Here is a 21,543-nt window from a genome sequence, read left to right as displayed (position 1 = left end):
TTTACTGTAAAGCTACGTCTTAGTTGGTGCTTATCTTGGCGAGAGCAGAGTTCAAATCAGCATGAAGTTTTAACATCTACTCTCGTGTAATGGAAATCATGAAGATCTGGTTACGTCCAGTGACTGCTGTGAATAGTGCAGCTGGCAACAAGGGAAAGACCTTGCGACAGCCTGGAGAGACAGCTGACAGGAGGAAAGAGACCCCATTGGGGCTGGCAAGGGTTAGCTACCCTTGTCGGCAGTACCAGCTCTGTGTTTACAGGATGCTGGAGACACCCGCCCAAGGCTTCAAGAAATTAAAAGAGAAAAATACCCCTAGAGTCTGCGAGAGCGGGGGCGGAAGATGACTCAACGTTGGACAACACTGTTAACGACTTAGGAACGGAAACGGATACGAGTATGAAGAGTACTTCACAAAAGACTAGTTCAAGGAGGGACTCAGTCTTTTACAAAGGGTCATAAAAAATAAGCTTGCAACATTGCGCAGAGCTGAGCGCCTACGAAAATGCTACAAAAAGAAGGAGCGTGCGAGAACTAACTTTTATAAAGACCCATTCAAATTTGTAAAGAAGTTATTCACCAGTGAGAAGAATGGCACACTAAAAGCATCTAAGTTTGAGCTGGAGAGATATTTGGAGGAAACACATACAGATTCAAAAAGGCAGGAGCCTATGTCAATTCCTTCAGACATCCCACCTATCAATCCACCAGAATACCAAACGGAGGACTGTGCACCTAAGTGGAAAGAAGTAGAGCAAGCTGTGAAAAAAGCAAGGGCTTCAGCATCACCAGGGCCTAATGGAGTTATGTACAGAGTATACAAGAGTGCTTCAGGAATTCTATGAATCCTGTGGAAATTGATGAAAGTGGCATGGGAAAAACAGGTTGTACCAAGAGCATGGTACCGAGCAGGTGGAGTCTTTATACCTAAAGAAAAAGATTCTACAAGCATCAGTCAGTTTCGTCCTATTTCCCTATTAAAGGTAGAAGGCAAAATTTTCTTCAGCATTATTGCTCAGAGATTGTCATCTTACCTATTAAAGAACTGCTTCATTGACACTTCAGTACAAAAAGCGGGAATTCCAGGTTTCCCAGGATGCTTAGAACACATCAATGTGATCGGGCAACAAATTCAATCAGCTGAAAAGGAGAGGAAGGAGCTCCATGTGACATTCCTGGATTTGGCTAATGCATATGGTTCAGTGCCACATGAACTTCTTTGGGCAGCATTTAATTTTTTTAATGTACCGATGACAATAACAAATTTAGTGAAAGCCTACTTTGGAGATTTGCAATTTAGTTTTTCAACTTCAGAATTCAGCACTATATGGCAATGCCTAGAAGTTGGAATAATGGCAGGATGCACCATTTCTCCACTGGCTTTTACCATGGCAATGGAAGTAATCATTAGGGCATCAAAATGGGTAGTGGGAGGAGAGCGCTTGGCTTCTGGAATGCGACTACCACCAATTCGAGCATATATGGATGACATGACAACCATGACTACAACAGTAGCCTGCACTAATTGGTTATTGGGCAGATTAACCAATAACATTAAATGGGCATGAATGCAATTCAAGCCCACTAAATCAAGGAGCATCTCTATAATTAAAGGTAAAGTAGTAGATAAAACGTTCTTCATTAATGGCGAGGCAATACCAACAGTGTCTGAGAAGCCAGTGAAGAGTCTTGGGAGATGGTACGACGGGGACCTAAAGGACACAGTTCATGTGGGAGAAGTTAGACAACAAGCAATGGAAGGGTTGAAGAGCACAGACAGTTTGGTCTACTGCCGAGATTGCTGTGGTCACTGACTGTGTATGAGGTTTCTTACAACAGTAGAGAAGCTGGAAGCCTTAATCAGTTCATACATCAGGAAATGGTTGGGAGTTCCACGCTGCCTCAGTAGAGTGGGACTTTATGGTAAAGGAATACTGCAGCTACCAGCATCCGCTCTAACCGAGGAGTTTAAGTGCACCAAGGTCACACTGGAAATTACATTAGTATTTATTTATTTATTTATTTGTTTATTTTTAAATAAAGCTGGCTTAAAAAAAATCTAAATTTTGACAAGACAAATGTGCCTTCATAACGTGCAAGTTATTTAGTTAGTATTTGTTTCACATTAGAAAGGGGTTTCAGTTAATAGCAGCTTTGAAGGCAGTGCTTGGTATTGCATCAAAGGGAGCTGTAATATATATTCATTCATAAACACACCCGTAATAAAAGAAAACAGATAAATGGGGAAAATGCAGACTACACATACATACCTTATTATATATCATGTGGTTAAAGCTACTTGTGTTGCCTTGTAATATTCGTAGCACAACGGGTGATTGTGTAGAAATTGTTTTTTGCAAGAGCTGCGTAACCAAATTTTGGGAGTTGTTTGCAGACCACCTGTAGGTTACTTACAGACCACAGATTGGGAACCACTGCCCTAATATATGTTCTCTTACAGTGAACAGTGACCATGGGGCACAAACTATTTTTTTCAGCCTATAAGAACATAATAAAGTTTACAAACGGTGGAGGCCATTCAGCCCATCTTGCTCGTTTGGTTGTTAGTAGCTTACTGATCCCAGAATCTCATCAAGCAGCTTCTTGAAGGATCCCATGGTGTCAGCTTCAACAATATTACTAGGGAGTTGGTTCCAGACCCTCACAATTCTCTGTGTAAAAAAGTGCCTCCTATTTTCTGTTCTGAATGCCCCGTTATCTAATCTCTATTTGTGACACCTGGTCCTTGTTTCTTTTTTCAGGTCAAAGAAGTCCCCTGGTCGACATTGTCTATACCTTTTAGCATTTTGAATACTTGAATCAGATCGCTGCATAGTCTTCTTTGTTCAAGACTGAATAGATTAATTTCTTTTAGCCTGTCTGCATACAACATGCCTTTTAACCCTTTGCAGTCCATTGTCGGACTGGGTCCGACATTGCAATTATTCCTCACAGGTCCTTTGTCGGACTGGGTCCGACATCATTATAGCAACGCAATAAACGGGTGTCTAGTCGTTTTTTCTCCGGAAAAAGCCGAGAAAACCATTCAATTGCCGAGTGGGAGCGACAGGAGCCGAAACAAGTTGGGGAAAAAAAAAAAAAAAAAAAGGCGTATCCCATGATTAGTCATACATGGTATCAGGTATCAGATAACGGGGGCGGTCTGAAGTAAACAAGTTGGCTGACTGAATCAGCGCACAGAAAACACGGACATTTGCAGAGCTTTTTTGAGATGTTATAGTAATAAAATAATGACTTGGATCGCATTATTGAGGAGTTTGGTGATAAAACGAGTGATCCGGAGATGATCGATCGGTATGTACGACTATTATTATTATTTATTTCTTACATAGGTGAACGCTATAGCAAATGAAAGGGTGGGGCGGGGCTGGAGATGCCTAGTGAGTGCTTTGTTGATATGCAGGGCCATTTCAACCCGTTTGACTGTGAAAAAAAATACTTTTAAACAGCGCGTCTAAAATTAACTGCGCGTGTGAAAATTAATTAGACCTGGCGTGCTTGACGCGCAATTAGTAAGTGGACCGCAAACGGTTAAACCCGGGATAATTCTGGTTGCTCTTCTTTGCACTCTTTCTAGAGCAGCAATATCCTTTTTGTAACGAGGTGACCAGAACTGAACACAATATTCTAGGTGAGGTCTTACTAACGTATTGTAAAGTTTTAACATTAATTCCCTTGATTTCAATTCAACACTCCTCACAATATATCCGAGCATCTTGTTGGCCATTTTTATAGCTTCTCCACATTGTCTAGATGAACACATTTCTGAGTCAACATAAACTCATAGGTCTTTCATAGATTCTGTCTTCAATTTCAGTATCTCCCATATGATATTTATAATGCACATTTTTATTGCCTGCGTGCAGTACCTTACACTTTTCTCTTATTAAATGTCATTTGCCATGTGTCTGTCCAGTTCTGAATGCTGTCTAGATCATTTTGAATGACCTTTGCTGCTGCACCAGTGTTTGCCACTCCTCCTATTTGTGTCATCTGCAAATTTAACAAGTTTGCTTACTATACCAGAATCTAAGTCATTAATGTAGATACTCCATTGGTTAACTTACTCCATTTTGAGGTTTCTCCTCTAAAATCAGTACTTTGTTTTCTACATGTTAAACACTCCCTAATCCATGTGCATGCATTTCCTTGAATCCCTACTGTGTTCAATTTGAGAATTAATCTTTTATGCAGGACTTTGTCAAAAGCTTTCTGGAAATCTAAATAAACCATGTCGTATGCTTTGCAATTATCCATTGTCGACGTTGCATCCTCAAAAAAATCAAGCAGGTTAGTAACAATCTCCCTTTCCTTGCTGACTGTCTCCCAGGATATTGTTACCATATAGGTAATTTTCCATTTTAGGTCTTATTACAGTTTCCATTATGTAGAATCTGTCCAAGCTCACTGCTACATGAAAGATATTAAGTTTAAAACACAAGTAAATCTCAAGAGTCCCCTGTATAGCACTCTGGATCAGACAGTATGAATACAAACAGCATCACAGTACAGTCATGTTTTCAAAGTGTGCATCACTTCCAGATAGTTAAAACAATAGGGTACCACATTCATTTCATTGCAGAGATGTTTTTGCTTTTGTTTTAATACAGTACGATACAAATTAAACTTTTTCCAGTTCATTAATAATAAACATTCCAAGAATTCATTAATTCTGAAAGAATATTTTAAAACACTGAAAACCCAGGGATGGAAATAAGACTCTTAATGCATAGCAGTTTTACCATTCCAGGTTTTAATAGGAGTTTGATCCACCCCAATGTATAGGTAACAAGCTCAGGTGTGTCTTACTATACTCATAGTAAAAACAGGAATGGATCAAACTGCTGTGCAATGGGAGTCTTGCTTCTATCCCTGGTTAAACCCATGTTGGTCACTGCACTACCAGTCTATTTTAAATGCCCTGCAAGAACTGAACAAGCAAGTAAATTTCTATGAGATACTTACCAAGGTCTGATGAACTGCTGCAGCATTGGGGCCACCTCTTGTGGACAAACGTACCCCAGCCGGCCGATAGTGATTGCTACAGACAGACAGACAGAGGTTAGCAACCACAGAGCGAGCTGTGCTTAAAAGCCTCTAAATACAACTTGCTGTTGTAGGGGGGCAATTTCTAAATGAACTTTCACCATGTGAATTAGTTAAAACCATATCTAACCCAGGGATAAAAATAAGACACCCATTGCATAGCAGTTTCACAGATTCCAGCTTGATTAACCAGTGTATAGGTAAAAAGCTCAAGTGTATCTTAGTAAATTCATAGTAAAACCATGAATGGGTCAAACTGCTATGCAATGGGAGGTATTTTCAGCCCTGTAACCAATCTTGATTTGAACTACTTACTGAAAACTGCTTGTAAATGTCACCCTTACAAGTTGGTTGAAAAGTTGACGGGGAAAAAAAAAAAAGGATTGAAAGTTGGTTGGTGTTCCATGGGCTATAGCGTCCCCACAATCATATTACATTTTATACTTTGAGCCTTCAGTGTGTAAAAATCTTAAAGGCACACAGCTTAAATCATGCTGCATGATGTGTAGAGCATTGTGATGTGTGTAACCTGATGGTGACACTAAACTTAGCCACGTAGTTGTTTTGTTCCGACAGCCAAACGATCACTTTGGCTTACTGAGACAGTACACTTAAAGCAAAAGTCCTCACCTGTGTTTTCAAGTAACGTTTTGGGTGTGTTTGGTCTGTTGATGATCTCTACCAGATTATTCAACACAAGCTGAACATATGGCTGCATTTCTGCTCCTGTAAGAGAAAATAAATAAATAGAAGTTGGATATTCGTGTTGCCATCTGTAATTCGGGAGTTGAATCAGTGTCAAATCTGAAGACTGTAAATCTGCGTTTAACAAACCTTCTGTGTACAAGGGTTGTCCATCAAAGTGTTAAAAAAATTAGTATATTTACATTTAGATTTTTACTCTAATTTTAAATTGATTCTCACATGCATTAGACATTTACATCATTAACTGCTGTTGTATTTAGTCATTCACTTATGCTTAAATGTCAATACCAAGTTTCACCATGACTAAATAAAAGGTGTTCCCAAATAGTTCCCATTTAAATTGCGACACACACACCAGTATGTGTGACCACTTCCACCATTTTCCTTTTGCCAGAGATTACACATGTTGCAGGGGAACCAAAAAAACCAAAGCAGCAGCACCCACCCATCTGCATGCAGATCTCTCCAATGGCCCAGGTGGCATTGTTGCACACGGAGATAAACTCTGGGTTCAGGTTGGTGCCGAGGATGGGCATGAACTCCGCTATTAAGAGACACAGGGATCACAAGACAGTTAGGACACACATCTTAAAACATTTTCTGCAGACTCAGAGTGAACTTCCATTGCTATGCTGATGATACCCAGCTATATTTGTCCCTAAAGCTAGGAATTTCTTCTGCCTCGGTGTTATTAGCTACTTCCCTTACAGACATCAAGCATTGGATGTCACAGAATTTTCTAATGTTGAATTCAGATAAAACGGAGGTTATGCTAGTGGGCTCACAGAACCAGGACTACATGAGCTCAACCCTTGCAGTCTCTCATCAAAACAAACTAGAAATTAAAGAGTTTGGGGGTCATCGTTGATCCTGATCTATCATTTGAAACTCATATTAGGGAAGTTACTAAAGTATCTTTTTACCATTTGAGAAATACAGCCAAACTTAGACCAATTATTTACATATCTGATGCCGAGAGGCTAATGCATGCCTTTGTTTCATCTAGAATTGATTGTAATGCCCTTTTTTCCGGTGTCCCAAAATGTGGTATCCCCTGCTTGTTCAGAATACCGCCGCTAGAATTCTGACTAAAACCAGGAAAAGTGAACATATTACCCGTTTTGGCCTCTTTACACTGGCTCCTTGTGCAGTATCGAATTGATTTTAAGATTTTGCTGTTAACTTACAAGGCCCTGAATGGATTAGCACCTAGTTATTTGCAGGAGTTACTGACCCTGTATCTTCCAAACCGCACTCTGTGAGAAGGTAGGGCTTTTTCTGTCGAGCTCCGAAATTATGGAATGCTCTGCCTTCATTTGTCAGGGAAGTTGGGACCATTACATGTTCAAGTCGAGACTAAAAAACCTACTTTCACAAAAATGGCTTTCTTAAATAAATAAATAAAATAAATAAAAACATAAATAAACCTCTATATACACGAAGAGAATAAAAAGCATTGATGTCCTCCAAAAATAGCCTCTACCCACTTGGTAAGTTTGACTTGTTTATTCAGTGCCATCCGGATCAGACAGTACGAATACAAACAGCATCACAATACAGTCATGTTTTCATGGTGTCCATCACTTCCGGGTGCCTCTCTTATTTAACCTAAATTGGAATAGTATTCTGCAGAGTCGTGTTGAAGTCATTTCAAATAACTCTTATCAAAAAAGTTATTAATATTACTTACGTTATCATGACCCCCCCCAAAAATTTAAGACACAAATGCCAAGTGAGAAACATTCCTATACGACTTTTGCCATGGGAAGTCATTATTTGTAATAAAAAATGAAGGGGATTTACTGGGAAAGCAACTCGTCTCTGATCAAATTAATTCGCTTCTTGAGAAACCCCTCCTTGTCCATCCCGAACACCCCCAACCCCCACCTTACACTTGGCCTTACCACTCACCTATGCAGGGTTTCACATGGGGGAAGCAGGCTTTGGTAAGATCGCCCAGCAGTGCAAACGAACTCTGACGGACCTCCGGCATTGTGTCCTGAGAGAACAGTGGCAGAGGGAGATTGGAATTAAACACATACACTGAACTGACAGCCGTGGAGGCCATGTGTCCTGCCTTGTATCACTATAGAAGCTGTGAGCCTGGGTTACACAGTAGACATTACTGATCCACCACACACTGCCTATAGAAAGTATACACCCCCTTTCAAAATGTTCACCTTTTGTTGCCTTATTTCCTGGAATTAAAATGCATTAACCCTTTGCGATGTCGGACCAGGTCCATGTCGGACCTGGTCCGACATCGCAATTTTCCCTTTCCGGTCCAATGTCGGACCCTGTCCGACATCATCAAAAAGACGCAAAACAGGTCTCTAGTCGTTTTTTCTCCGGAAAAAGCCGAGAAGACCATTCAATGGCCAAGTGAGACAGATAGGAGCCGAAAAAAAAAAAAAAAAAAAAAAAAAAAGGCGTATCTCATGAATACTGATAGACCCGACACCACATAGATAACACTGACATAAACAAACAAGATAACTGCTAACTCAGGGGGGTGGAGACTTATTCAATTATGATCTTTCAGTTTTGTATTTAATATATATTTTTTTTATAATTTTTTTTTTTCCCCCCTTACAGTGTGGAGTATGGTGTGTAGTGGAAAAAAAAATCTCATTTAAATGCATGAAACTGAGGCACTGACAAAATGTGAAAGTTCAAGGGGATGTAGGCACTAATTTATTTATTTATATATATATATATATATATATATATATATATATATATATATATATATATATATATATATATATATAATTTAGTGCCTATAGAAAGTCTACATCTAATATATATACAGTGCCTTGCAAAAGTATTCAGATGCCTGACCAATTCTATCGTATTACTGAATTACAAATGGTACATTGAAATTTCGTTCTGTTTGATATTTTATTTTAAAACACTGAAACTCAAAATCAATTACTGTAAGGTGGCATTGGTTTTATGTTGGGAAATATTAAGTAAAATAAAAAACTGAAATAATCTTGCTTGCATAAGTATTCAACCCCCACACATTAATATTTGGCAGAGCCACCTTTCGCTGCAATAACAGCTTTAAGTCTTTTGGGGTAAGTATGTACCAGCTTTGCACACAGTGTCGGAGTGATTTTGGCCCATTCTTCTTGGCAGATTTGCTCCAGGTTGGTTGGACGACGCTTGTGGACCGCAATTTTCAAATAGTGCCACAGACTCTCAATAGGATTGAGATCAGGACTTTGACTGGGCCACTGTAGGACATTCACCTTTTTGTTCTTGAGCCACTCCAATGTTGCTTTGGCCTTGTGCATGGAATCATTGTCCTGCTGAAAGGTGAATTTCCTCTTAAAGCTTCAGTTTTTTAGCAGACTGAAGCAGGCTCTCTTGCAGTATTTCCCTGTATTTTGCTCCATCCATTCTTCCTTCAATTTTGATGAGAAGCATCCCCACAGCATGATGCTGCCACCACCATACTGTAGGGATGGTGTGTCTTGAGGCATGGGCAGTGTTAGGTTTGCGCCACACATAGCGCTTTGAGTTTTGGCCAAAAAGCTCCATCTTAGTCTCATCTGACCACAAAACCTTTTCCCACATCGCAGCTGGGTCACACTCATGCTTTCTGGCAAACTCCAGACGTGCTTTCAGATGGTACTTTTTGAGTAACGGCTTCTTTCTTGCCACTCTCCCATACAGGCCAGTGTTATGCAGAGCTCTTGATATGGTTGACTGGTGCACCATTACTCCACTCCCAGCCACTGAACTCTGTAGCTCCTTCAAAGTGATTGTTGGCCTCTCTGTGGCTTCTCTCGCAAGTCTCCTTCTTGTTTGAGTGTTGAGTTTTGAGGGACGGCCTTTTCTTGGCAGTGCCTGGGTGGTGTGATGCAGCTTCCACTTCCTGATTGTTGATCCAACTGTGCTCACTGGGATATCCAAACACTTGAATATTATTTTGTACCCTAATCTATGCATTTGTATTACTTTATCTCTAACTTCTGTAGAATGCTCTTTGGTCTTCATTTTCCTTCAGATTCACAGCCTGACCAATGATCCTTCAACAGTGGGGTTTTTATCCAGAAAATGTGACAGCAACTTTAATGGTTCATAGGTGGAGGCCAATGGTAAGGTAATTGTGTCCTCGTTAGGGCAATTTCTTTCATCGGTGTAAACTGGGAGCTTCCACAGCACAGGGGTTGAATACTTATGCAAGCAAGATATTTCAGTTTATTTTTCTTAAAAATATTTCCCCAACATAAAACCAATGTTATCAGATCTTCAACCAAAACCTAATATTAGATAAAAGGGACCCTGAGTGAACAAATAACAAATGTGATACATATTTCATTTATTTATTAAAGAAAGTTATGCAACACCCAATGCCCCCGTGTGAAAAAGTAAATCGCCCCCTTAGACTCAATAACTGGTTACACCACCTTTAGCAGCAATAACTGCAACCAAACGCTTCCTGTAGTTATTGATTAGTCTCTCACAGCGGCGTGGAGGAATTTTGGCCCACTCCTCCATGCAAAACTGCTTCAACTCCGTGACATTTGTGGGTTTTCGAGCATGAACTGCTCGTTTTAGGTCCTGCCACAACATCTCAATGGGGTTTAGGTCTGGACTTTGACTAGGCCATTCCAAAACTTTAAATTTCTTGTTATTCAGCCATTCTGATGTAGACTTCCTTGTGTTTCGGATCTTTGTCTTGCTGCAAGACCCAGCTGCGTTTCAGCTCACAGACGGATGGCCTGACATTCTCCTGTAGAATTCTCTGATAAAGAGCAGAATTCATGGTTCCTTCAATGATGGCAAGGCATCCAGGTCCTGATGCAGCAAAGCATCCCCAAACCATGACACTACCACCACCATGTTTGACCTTACTGTGGAATGCAGTGCTTGGTTTTCGCCAGACATAATGGGACCCATGTCGGCCAAAAAGTTCCACTTTTGACTCATCTGTCCATAGAACATTGTTCCAGAACTCTTGAGGATCATCCAGGTGCTTTTTGGCACATTTGAGACGAGCATTCATGTTCTTCTTAGTGAGCAATGGTTTCCACCTTGCTACTCTGCCATGAATCCCATTTTTGCCCAGTGTCTTTCTGATGGTGGAGTCATTAACACTGACCTTAGCCGAGGCGAGAGAGGCCTGCAGATCCCTGGATGTTGTTCTAGGGTTCTTGGAGATTTTGGCAGGACGGCCACTCCTGGGAAGATTCACTACCATCCAAAACTTTCTTCATTTGGACAATATGGCTCTGACTGTGGTTCGGTGGAGCCCCAGAGCCTTAGAAATGGCTTTGTAACCTGACTGATAGGCATCAACAACTTTTTTCCAGAAGTCTTCAGGAATTTCTTTTGTTCATGGCATGATGTGCCTCTAGAACCTGTGTGCGGACAACTTCACTCTGATGGTAAGGGCCAAAGTTAGTCAGATTTATATTGGGCAGGGCTGGCCCAAATCAGGCCTATGTACCAATTACCAAAAGATCGATAAAATACTGGTCACACCTATTCCGACCAGGAGCGGTCAAATTAATACAAATAATATATTTTATATGCATCAGTCTGGACTTGCAGCCATGTATTGAAGTTCGATTAGATCAGTCTGCATTGCTCAAGTGAGCAGTTTGTTGATATTTGAAATAAATAAATAAGAAATAAGAAATAAATAATAATAATAATAATAATAATAATAATAATAATAATATTTCTATTGTTTCAATGAGCCTCCTGATCGCCCATCAATCAGCCTCTGCAGCTCACGGCACCAGGCTGTCTTGTCTGCAGTGGTTACTGTAAGTCACTAGTTTTTCTAAGAAATTCATTCCCCCCACCCCATACACATTGCAAATGGATCACTGAAGACACTGCCAATTTTACCAAACAAGATACTGACGCAGCAAAGACGGACAATGACAAATCTGGCTCTGAAGCAGACTGGGTTTGCGAACATGAATCTTCCAGCAGCAGTGACACCAAGATGATCCCTGGTCAATGCCCTTGGAGGAATTAGAAGCTTTCATAGTACTAGTATATATGCCCATGGAGCATTTGGTGCCAGAAGCCTTGGTTACTGTTGATAGCTGTGCCAAATGCCCAAAGACAGTCTGTGGTAAGTGGACTGCATATTTTGAAAATCACAGGATCTGTGTGACTTGTGCCAGCACTTAGACTTTGTAAACGATTGTAAATGAAGCCCATTCTATTCAAATGTTTATTTATTCATGTCATTTAGATTATCGTATGTCTGTATATAAACGCATAGCTTCGGTTGCGTACATGCGCTTTGTTATATAGGCAATATAAAACCAGTTTATTTAATTTCATACTTATTTAAATAGTTTCAGTTGTACAGTTTTGTATGTATGATATATCTGTATATACACAGACACACTTATTTTCAAATATTTGAGGTTGTGCGTTATGTAATATGTCTGTATATAAACACATTTCTGTTCAAATGTCTTTGTTTACAATGTTTCGGTGGTGTAGATGCTTTATATGACGTTCCTGAATAAAACTACGACATTCAATTGTTTGTCCTTTCATTAGAATATTCATATTTTTAATACGCTGGTCAAATTCACTGGTCATGGTTGTTCTAGGTATTATTATTATTATTATTTATTTCTTAGCAGACGCCCTTATCCAGGGCGACTTACAATTGTTACAAGATAACACATTATTTCACATTATACAGATAGTATGCCTATAAAACAGGCCATTCTAGTGTTAACCCTTTGCAGTCCATTTATTAAGTGCGTGTCAGGCGCGTCAGGTCCAATTTATTTTCACACGCGCAGTTAATTTTAGACGCGCTGTTTAAAAGTATTGTTTTTCCCCCACAGTCAAACTGGTTTAAAAGGCCCTGCATTTCAACAAAGCACTCAATAATCTCCAGCCCCGCCCCACCCTTTCGTTCACTATAGCTTTCACATATGCTAAGAAATAAATAATAATAATAATAATAATAAATAATAATAATAATAATGGTCGTACATACCGATCAATCATCTCCTGATCACTCGTTTTATCACCAAACTCCTAAATAATGAGATCCAAGTCATTTTATTACTATAACATCTCAAAAAAAGCTCTGCAAATGTCCGTGATATTCTCTGTGCGCTAGCTTGCCAGCTTGTTTCCTTATGGCCACTGTTATCTGATGTCAGGGGCAAGTATGACTATTCATGAGATACGCCCTTTTTTTTTTTTCGGCTTGTCTCGGCTCCTGTTGCTCCCACTCAGCCATTGAATGGTTTTCTCGGCTTTTTCCAGAGAAAAAACGACTAGAAACCCGTTTTTTGCATCTTTTTGATGTCGGACAGGGTCCGACATTGGACCCGATAGGAATAATTGCAAGCTGACTGTTACTGAATCAGCGCACAGAGAATATCACGGACAATTGCAGAGCTTTTTTGAGATGTTATAGTAATAAAATAATGACTTGGATCGCATTATTGAGGCGTTTGGTGATAAAACGAGTGATCCGGAGATGATTGAACGGTATGTACGACTTATTATTATTATTATTATTTATTTATTAGCATATGTGAAAGCTATAGCGAACGAAAGGGGGGGGGGCTGGAGATGCCTAGTGAGTGCTTTGTTGATATGCAGGGCCTTTTAACCCTTTGCAGTCCATTTATTAAGTGCGCGTCAGGCGCGTCAGGTCCAATTTATTTTCACACGCGCAGTTAATTTTAGACGCGCTGTTTAAAATGTATTTTTTTCCACAGTCAAACAGGTTTAAATGGCCCTGCATATCAACAAAGCACTCACTAGGCTTCTCCAGCCCCGCCCCACCCTTTCGTTCACTATAGCTTTCACATATGCTAAGAAATAAATAATAATAATAATAATAATAAATAATAATAATAATAATGGTCGTACATACCGATCAATCATCTCCTGATCACTCGTTTTATCACCAAACTCCTAAATAATGAGATCCAAGTCATTTTATTACTATAACATCTCAAAAAAAGCTCTGCAATTGTCCGTGATATTCTCTGTGCGCTAGCTTGCCAGCTTGTTTCCTTATGGCCACTGTTATCTGATGTCAGGGGCAAGTATGACTATTCATGAGATACGCCCTTTTTTTTTTTTCGGCTTGTCTCGGCTCCTGTTGCTCCCACTCAGCCATTGAATGGTTTTCTCGGCTTTTTCCAGAGAAAAAACGACTAGAAACCCGTTTTTTGCATCTTTTTGATGTCGGACAGGGTCCGACATTGGACCCGATAGGAATAATTGCAAGCTGACTGTTACTGAATCAGCGCACAGAGAATATCACGGACAATTGCAGAGCTTTTTTGAGATGTTATAGTAATAAAATAATGACTTGGATCGCATTATTGAGGCGTTTGGTGATAAAACGAGTGATCCGGAGATGATTGAACGGTATGTACGACTTATTATTATTATTATTATTTATTTATTAGCATATGTGAAAGCTATAGCGAACGAAAGGGGGGGGGGCTGGAGATGCCTAGTGAGTGCTTTGTTGATATGCAGGGCCTTTTAACCCTTTGCAGTCCATTTATTAAGTGCGCGTCAGGCGCGTCAGGTCCAATTTATTTTCACACGCGCAGTTAATTTTAGACGCGCTGTTTAAAATGTATTTTTTTCCACAGTCAAACAGGTTTAAATGGCCCTGCATATCAACAAAGCACTCACTAGGCTTCTCCAGCCCCGCCACACCCTTTCTTTCGCCATCGCTTTCATCTATGTAAGAAATAAATAATAATAAAAATAATAGTCGTACATACCGATCAATCATCTCCGGATCACTCGTTTTATCACCAAACTCCTCAATATTGCGATCAAAGTCATTATTTTATTACTATAACATCTGAAAAAAGCTCTGCAAATGTCCATGATAGTCTCTGTGCGCTGACGCACTCAGCCAGCTTGTTTACTATGACCGCCCCGTTATCTGATACCAGGGCCATATATGACTATTCATGAGATATGCCTCCCCGCCTCCCCCCCCCCCCCCCCCCCCCCGACTTGTTTCGGCTCCTGTCGCTCCCACTCGGCAATTGAATGGTTTTCTCGGCTTTTTCCGGAGAAAAAACGACTAGAAACCCGTTTTTTGCGTTGCTATAATGATGTCGGACCCAGTCCGACAAAGGACCTGAGAGGAATAATTGCAATGTCGGACCCAGTCCGACAATGGACCGCAAAGGGTTAAACCCATTTGACTGTGAAAAAAAACACTTTTAAAACAGCACATCTAAAATTAACTGCGCGTGTGAAAATAAAAATTGGACCTGACGCACACTTAATAAAATGGACTGCAAAGGGTTTAAAAAAAAAAAAAAATTATAAAAAATACCACACCACGCCCACACTTGCATGCAAAACACCACACCCTCACCACTCTGATGGGAACATAGAAAGAGGTCAGACATCACCTGTACCTGCATGCACTGGAACAGCAGGGTCATGATGTTGCTGCGAGCCACCAGCTGATCCACGTGGCTCCCCAGGCCTTCCGCCAGCCCACTCAGCAGATCAAGGGCCACAATCATGAAATCCTTGTCAGGGGCCTCATACTGGTCAGGGTGCTGGCTATACATCTGAAAACACAGTGGGGGGGGGGGGGGGGGGGAAGAGGAGAGAGAAAGAGGAGGCTGTGAAGATTAACTGCATCATCCATTGCTATTAAACACAACACAGAAATACTAAGAGAAACTGAATAGTCTTTCTCAATGTCTTGAACAGTTCAAATGTTTGTCATTGAATTAAGTTACATCATTTCAAGAACCATTTGTGTAGACTAGAGAGTAGCTGTGTAGTGCTTTTGCTCCTGTATCACCAGGCAACACAACCCGAGTTCCATAATGTGTTGAATGTAAGGAAGTATAACTTCTACAGAGTGATGGGAGACTTGGTCAAGAACAGACTTAGTGGATTTTATGCACTGAAGCACTACTATTAGGGATGTTTGATTATTTTCTTAATTTTCAACTGTAGGATACATTCATGCTAAAACATTTCATTTACATATTGGAAAATTCTGTAACGCAAAAAAACAAAACAAAAAATGCCTCCATTACATTGCAGTTTATGATGCACTACAACATTAATGAGGATGAGACAAAATACATTACGTTTACATATGTTAAAGACTGAATAAATATTGAATAAACAACCGCTACACATTTAACTTGGAAAACATTTAACACACCAAAACTATTAGTAGACCCTTTTCCAATCAATAACTAAATTAAAAGGCACTCACCATGGCCTGAGCCAGGGTCTTCTGCACCAGGGTGACACAGCGCTGATACACAGGCTCACAGTAGGGCAGGAACCCACTCTGCAAGGCTGTGGCAACAGAAGATAGACACTGCAAAACAGATTGAGACACACACACAAACAGAGGGTTATTAGTCAGCAAGCACCTTTCACAGACACAGGAAGAAGGTCAATGTGTTAGTTATTAAATGCAATCCAAGGGTAGAAAAAAAGATCTTGGAAGCACTACAGAATGCTTTTCCCTGTGAAACCCCAGGTGGATGGGACAAGTTGCCCGATCGTTCCCAACATTTAATAGTATCAGCTGTCACTGGAAGAGAACCCCTACCAATGCTTATATACCAAGGGCTGGAAATAAGCCTCCCACTGCACAGCAGTTTCCCCCATTTTAGTATGCTTGGTAAGCCCCATTGTATAGGTAACATGCTCAGGTGTGTCCAATTAAACTCATAGTAAAACCAGGGCTGCGTTCAATTGGCAGAGCGCACTGCCGTGGCGCTACGCAACATAAGTAAGTTAGCTCTTACTGAACAGTGTGTTAGGAAGAGAGAACTTTCAAGATGGCGGAAAACACAGCACTAGCGTTGTTTTTGGATGAATTTATTAAAGATGCAGAAAATCTGCTGTTTAATGCCTCTATTGCACTTGCATCGAGAGCCAACACCATGGCTTTAGCGGCAGTGAATTCAAACACATGCAAGAGTCCTGTACGGATTGAAAACTATGTGGAGAGCACTGTTCCTCAGTACTGTGATTGTTCCATATTGCATGTTTTATTTACAGGTGGCTACAGTTCAGTTTACACTTGCAATTAGATGTTTCTATTGTATGCAAGTATTGTTGCCCAGTAAAATACAATAAACTTCCCAAAAACATAAACAATTTAACAATTATTCAGCCCAATAACATTTTTTATACAGCAAACAAACTTCCCAAAATTATTTCTTCAACGATTCTTTGAATACATCTGTGAATGACTTCAGCAGTTAGCTTATTTATTTTGTAACCTTCTGCATATCTGAGTTCCTGCATCTGCCTTTTCTGTTCTTTTGCAAAGTCTTAAAGTACTACTGTGTTTTTTTCTCTCCAATATGATTGACTTATAGTACATATATCATTTTTTATAATGTGCTCTTGATTAGCTAGAAATTTTAACACTGCAAAGTTACCTAATTTTAATATAGTTCTTATTCTAACGTCCCCTTTCTGCCACAAATAAAAACGGATAAATACCAAAACTATTTTAAAAAAAAGAACAGCGTTATATAGTTCACCTTCAACACTGCCCTATTTGTCCATTAATTTCTTTTTAAATGCAGTTATATTATAGAATATTCGTTAATGTAAGGCAGACCAAACAAACAAGCTGAGCGTGTTTCTAATGTTGCATGTGGTGCTGCAGATTCACTTCATTTAAAAGGAAAAATACTCCATTTATTTATTATTTTACAAAGAATGCATACAGATATGTTGGGTAAAAAGTCCAATATGTGTAGAAATTACACCAGTCGCCGCACTGGTCTTGTACCTCCGCCATTTTGAAACACTCACGAGTAAGCTGAGAGAGTGAGGGGATAGATTTGGTCAATTATAACACTCAAACCCCTTACAGACAAACTTTGTAGACTGATAATGTATGTTATTAGTGCTTCTGTTTTTCGGGTTTTATTAATTGTATTTTTCTATGCTTTTTAGCTATTGCGTTATGTAAATCCTTTTTTTTTTTCGGTGCTTTCGTTTTTGATATACTGGATGAAATTAGTGTTTTCGGTTACTTTCCAAAATGCTTGAGCATTTTTTTTTTTCTGTCAAAATATGTATAGTACCAACGACAGTACTTGCACAGTTAAGTTGTACCTCCATTGCTGTCTTCCACAACGAAATCCCTACGGTCACATTCTTCTGGGGTTTTTGTGTCTAGGCATTTTTGTACATTTCGCCACAATTCCGTTTTAAATCCTCAGTGTCTTAACTGTAACACAGCTTGAAATTCCGCTATCAAGCCTCCATCCTGATTGTAATCTCATTTAAAATCCCGCAAGTGGTGTCTCCAGTAGAAATGTAGGAATGTGCCGACACTCAGTAGCTGGGGCGGGTTTAAAGTATTGAGAACGAATCAATGATAGATGCAAGTCAGGAAGGCGGGACGTTGCCCAGCAGCACTGGGAAATGTATTTCATATTTTTGTAGTAAGTTTTATTTTTTAATGGGAATAGGGTAGTCAACATGAATTGATTAACCATTTCCACAGTTTTTCCAGTGTTTTCCAGTGTTTATTGGCTATCCACAGATTTCATTTATTTATTTATTGTATTGGGGTGTTTTTATCTGGTTTTATCGGTTAAAACTGAAAATCAGAAGCCCTAATTATTATTAACTATCATGAGACATGGACAAATGCATAGTAATATACTTCCTCCTTTTTCACAAATGTAGGATAAGCTAAATACTTAACTTGTAACATGTTTTCTCCCCCCCCCCCCCATCTATAGTTCATCCCTCACCTCTAACAGAGGGAAAAGATCTTTATCCTCATCCTTCAGCTCATTCCATTTCTGAATCAGAGGGGGCATCAGCTTCTGTATGTACTCCTGTAAAGGGGGGTTAAAAAGGGGGATATCAGAATAGCTACATAGACAAAGATACACAGGAGGATTCATGAAAATAACAGGTCTCTGGATCAGACAGTATGAATACAAACAGCATCACAGTACAGTCATGTTTTCATGGTGTGCATCATATCCAGAGTTTGTAAATGCACCAGTAATCTAACAGGCCAATTTCTTTTTTTTTTTTTTTCTTTTTTAAACAGTAGGATAAATGCAGAGTGCGAGATAAAACTAACATAAAAAGCAGTTTCTTCTGAGTCTTTTTGGATTAAGGGATGTAAAGCAAATGGATTTAGAATTTATAGAATCATTATTTTGCACAGTATTTAAAGTGCTACAGCCATTTACAAATTGCATTTACATTTAATCCTTTACAGCCTTATAATAACAACAACAAAGTTTACAAACGAGAGGAGGCCATTCAGCCCATCATCCTTGTTAGGTTGTTAGTAGCTTATTGATCCCAGAATCTCATCAAGCAGCTTCTTGAAAGATCCCAGGGTGTCCGCTTCAACAACATTACAGAGTTGGTTCCAGACCCTCACAATTCTCAGTGTAAAAAAGTGCCTTCTATTTTCTGTTCTGAATGCCCCTTTATGTAATCTCCATTTGTGTCTAGCGTGTGCGGACTCACCGGCTGGTTGAGGTGGTGCCCCACAGAGTCTGCCAGTGTGCCAATGGCGTCATACAGGATGAGCAGGTTCTTGTGCTGGTACTTCCCGAAGGCAAACACCAGCGTGTCCAAGATATAGCTCAGGTAGGGAACCAGCTCTGTGCAGGCCTCCTCTTCCAGTGTTGCAAAGGCACTGCGCATGGGGGGGGGGAGAAGAAAAGAGAGCAAGAGCAAGAGTAAATACAGGTCGAGAAAAAAACTTAGTGAACCCCAATGATAATTATGGAAATTCCATAGTTTTACAATGATAGCCTTCTTGAATCAATTTTTCTTAAATATCCAGTAGGGTTTATATTAACCAATTCCATGTCTTTTGAAACAAAATGATATATGAATTAGACAAAACTATGAGTAATTAAGATTCAGGGTATGTGAAAAAGTAAGTGAACCCCTGGTTATTAGCTCAGTTAAGGGGATAACTTGAATCAGGTGTTTAACCCTTTGCAGTCCATTTATTAAGTGCGTGTCAGGCGCATCAGGTCCAATTTATTTTAACACGTGCAGTTAATTTTAGACGCGCTGTTTAAAAGTATTTTTTTCCCCCACAGTCAAACGGGTTTAAAAGGCCCTGCATATCAACAAAGCACTCAATAATCTCCAGCCCCGCCCCACCCTTTCGTTCGCTATAGCTTTCACATATGCTAATAAATAAATAATAATAATAATTAGTAATAGTCGTACATACCGATCAATCATCTCCCGATCACTCGTTTTATCACCAAATGCCTCAATAATGCGATCCAAGTCATTATTTTACTACTATAACATCTGAAAAAAGCACTGCAAATGCCTGATATTCTCCGAGCGCTGATGCAGTAGCAGCCAGTTTGTTTCCTTATGGCTGCCGTTATCTGATGCCAGGGGCAAGTATGACTATTCATGAGATACGCCCTTTTTTTCCGGCTTGTCACGGCTCCTGTCGCTCCCACTCATCCATTGAATGGTTTTCTCTGCTTTTTCCGGAGAAAAAACGACTAGAAACCCGTTTTTTGCATCTTTTTGATGATGTCGGACCGGGTCCGACATTGGACCGTATAGGAATAATTGCAATGTCGGACCAGGTCCGACATAGGACCGCAAAGGGTTAAATAATTAGGTAGATCTTCAGGGGTGAGTTTGGGAGGCCCCACCCTATATAAAAGATCAGCAACTTTGTGAGTTTGATCTTCCCCATACAGGTGTGTGGAAACACGTCATGCCACAAATCAAAAGAAATCTCTGAGGATCTCAGAAAAACAGTTACTTATGCTCAGTCTAGAAAGGGTTACAAAACCATTTAAGGATTTGTGGCTCCACCAATTCACTGTCAGACAGATGGTCTACAAATTGAGAAAGTTCAAGACCACAGTCACTCTTCCCAGGAGCGGTCATCCTACCAAAATCTCTCCAAGAACAAACCGGAAAATCAAAGAAGTCAAAGAACCCCAGAGTAACATCAGCAGGCCACTCTCGCCTTGGCTAATGTAAGTGTTCATGACAACTATCAGAAAAAGACTGAACAAGAATAGTGTTCATGGAAGGATAGCCAGGAGGAAACCGCTGCTCTCTAAAAAGAACATTGCTGCCCATTCTGAAGTTTGCCAAAGAGCACATAGATGATCCACAAGACTTCTGGAACAATGTTCTCTGGACAGAAGAGTCAAAGGTAGAACTTTTTGGCCTCACTGAGAAACATTGTTTGGCGAAAACCAGCATTTGAACAGAAGAACCTCATCCCAACCGTCAAGCATGGTAGTGGGAGTGTGATGATTTGGGGCTGCTTTGCTGTCTCAGGACCTGGATGACTTGCCACCAGTGACACAACCACGAATTCCGCATTGTATCAGAAGATTCTAGAGGAGAATGTCAAGCCATCCGTCCGTGAGCTGAAGCTGAAGCTGAACCGAAAGTGGGTCATGCAGCAAGACAATGATCCTAAAAACATAAAGCAGATCTACAAAAGAATGGCTGCAGAAGAAGAAATTCTGCGTTTTAGAATGGCCTAGTCAAACTCCAGACCTAAACCCCATCGAAATGTTGTGGCAGGACCTGAAGCGAGCTGTCCATGCAAGGAAGCCCTCAAATGTCAGAGTTGAAGCAGTTCTGTAAGGAGGAATGGGCCAAAATTCCTCAAAACTGATGTCTGGGGGTGCTCCCGAGTGGCGCATCCAGTAAAAGCACTCGCTAGAGTGGAGGATGCGCTCTATAGCCTGGACGTCGCCGGTTCGAGTCCAGGCTATTCCACAGCCGACCGTGGAC

The 21,543-nt window shown here is 40.2% G+C and overlaps 1 protein-coding gene and 3 non-coding genes across 6 annotated transcripts in view; all 4 read right to left on the bottom strand.

Moving 5' to 3' along the window:
• The window catches only part of LOC117402047 (transportin-2), a 77,581-nt gene that overhangs the window by 14,703 nt on the left and 41,335 nt on the right, over nt 1–21,543 (bottom strand). For 2 of the 3 annotated variants that reach the window (XM_059008339.1, XM_059008340.1), the window contains exons 14-21: nt 19,267–19,438; nt 18,528–18,614; nt 16,007–16,114; nt 15,177–15,341; nt 7,684–7,771; nt 6,218–6,316; nt 5,698–5,793; nt 4,987–5,062 (exon numbers count right to left, since the gene is read on the bottom strand). In XM_059008339.1, the coding sequence (XP_058864322.1) occupies nt 4,987–5,062; nt 5,698–5,793; nt 6,218–6,316; nt 7,684–7,771; nt 15,177–15,341; nt 16,007–16,114; nt 18,528–18,614; nt 19,267–19,438 (891 nt within the window). The remainder of the gene's footprint in view (nt 1–4,986; nt 5,063–5,697; nt 5,794–6,217; nt 6,317–7,683; nt 7,772–15,176; nt 15,342–16,006; nt 16,115–18,527; nt 18,615–19,266; nt 19,439–21,543) is intronic. The other variant, XM_059008341.1, reaches the window with a different exon arrangement.
• Nucleotides 4,493–4,563, bottom strand: LOC117402100 (small nucleolar RNA SNORD41). The gene has a single exon (XR_004544401.1). It is a non-coding gene; the product is annotated as a small nucleolar RNA SNORD41 (small nucleolar RNA).
• On the bottom strand, nt 7,292–7,362 carry LOC117402099 (small nucleolar RNA SNORD41). The gene has a single exon (XR_004544400.1). It is a non-coding gene; the product is annotated as a small nucleolar RNA SNORD41 (small nucleolar RNA).
• Nucleotides 18,699–18,769, bottom strand: LOC117402102 (small nucleolar RNA SNORD41). The gene has a single exon (XR_004544403.1). It is a non-coding gene; the product is annotated as a small nucleolar RNA SNORD41 (small nucleolar RNA).

Source organism: Acipenser ruthenus, chromosome 36, assembly GCF_902713425.1.
Source record: "Acipenser ruthenus chromosome 36, fAciRut3.2 maternal haplotype, whole genome shotgun sequence".
NCBI classification, from domain to species: domain Eukaryota; kingdom Metazoa; phylum Chordata; class Actinopteri; order Acipenseriformes; family Acipenseridae; genus Acipenser; species Acipenser ruthenus.
Note: the sequence above shows the minus strand (reverse complement) of the source record. Positions and strands in the feature narration are given on the sequence as shown.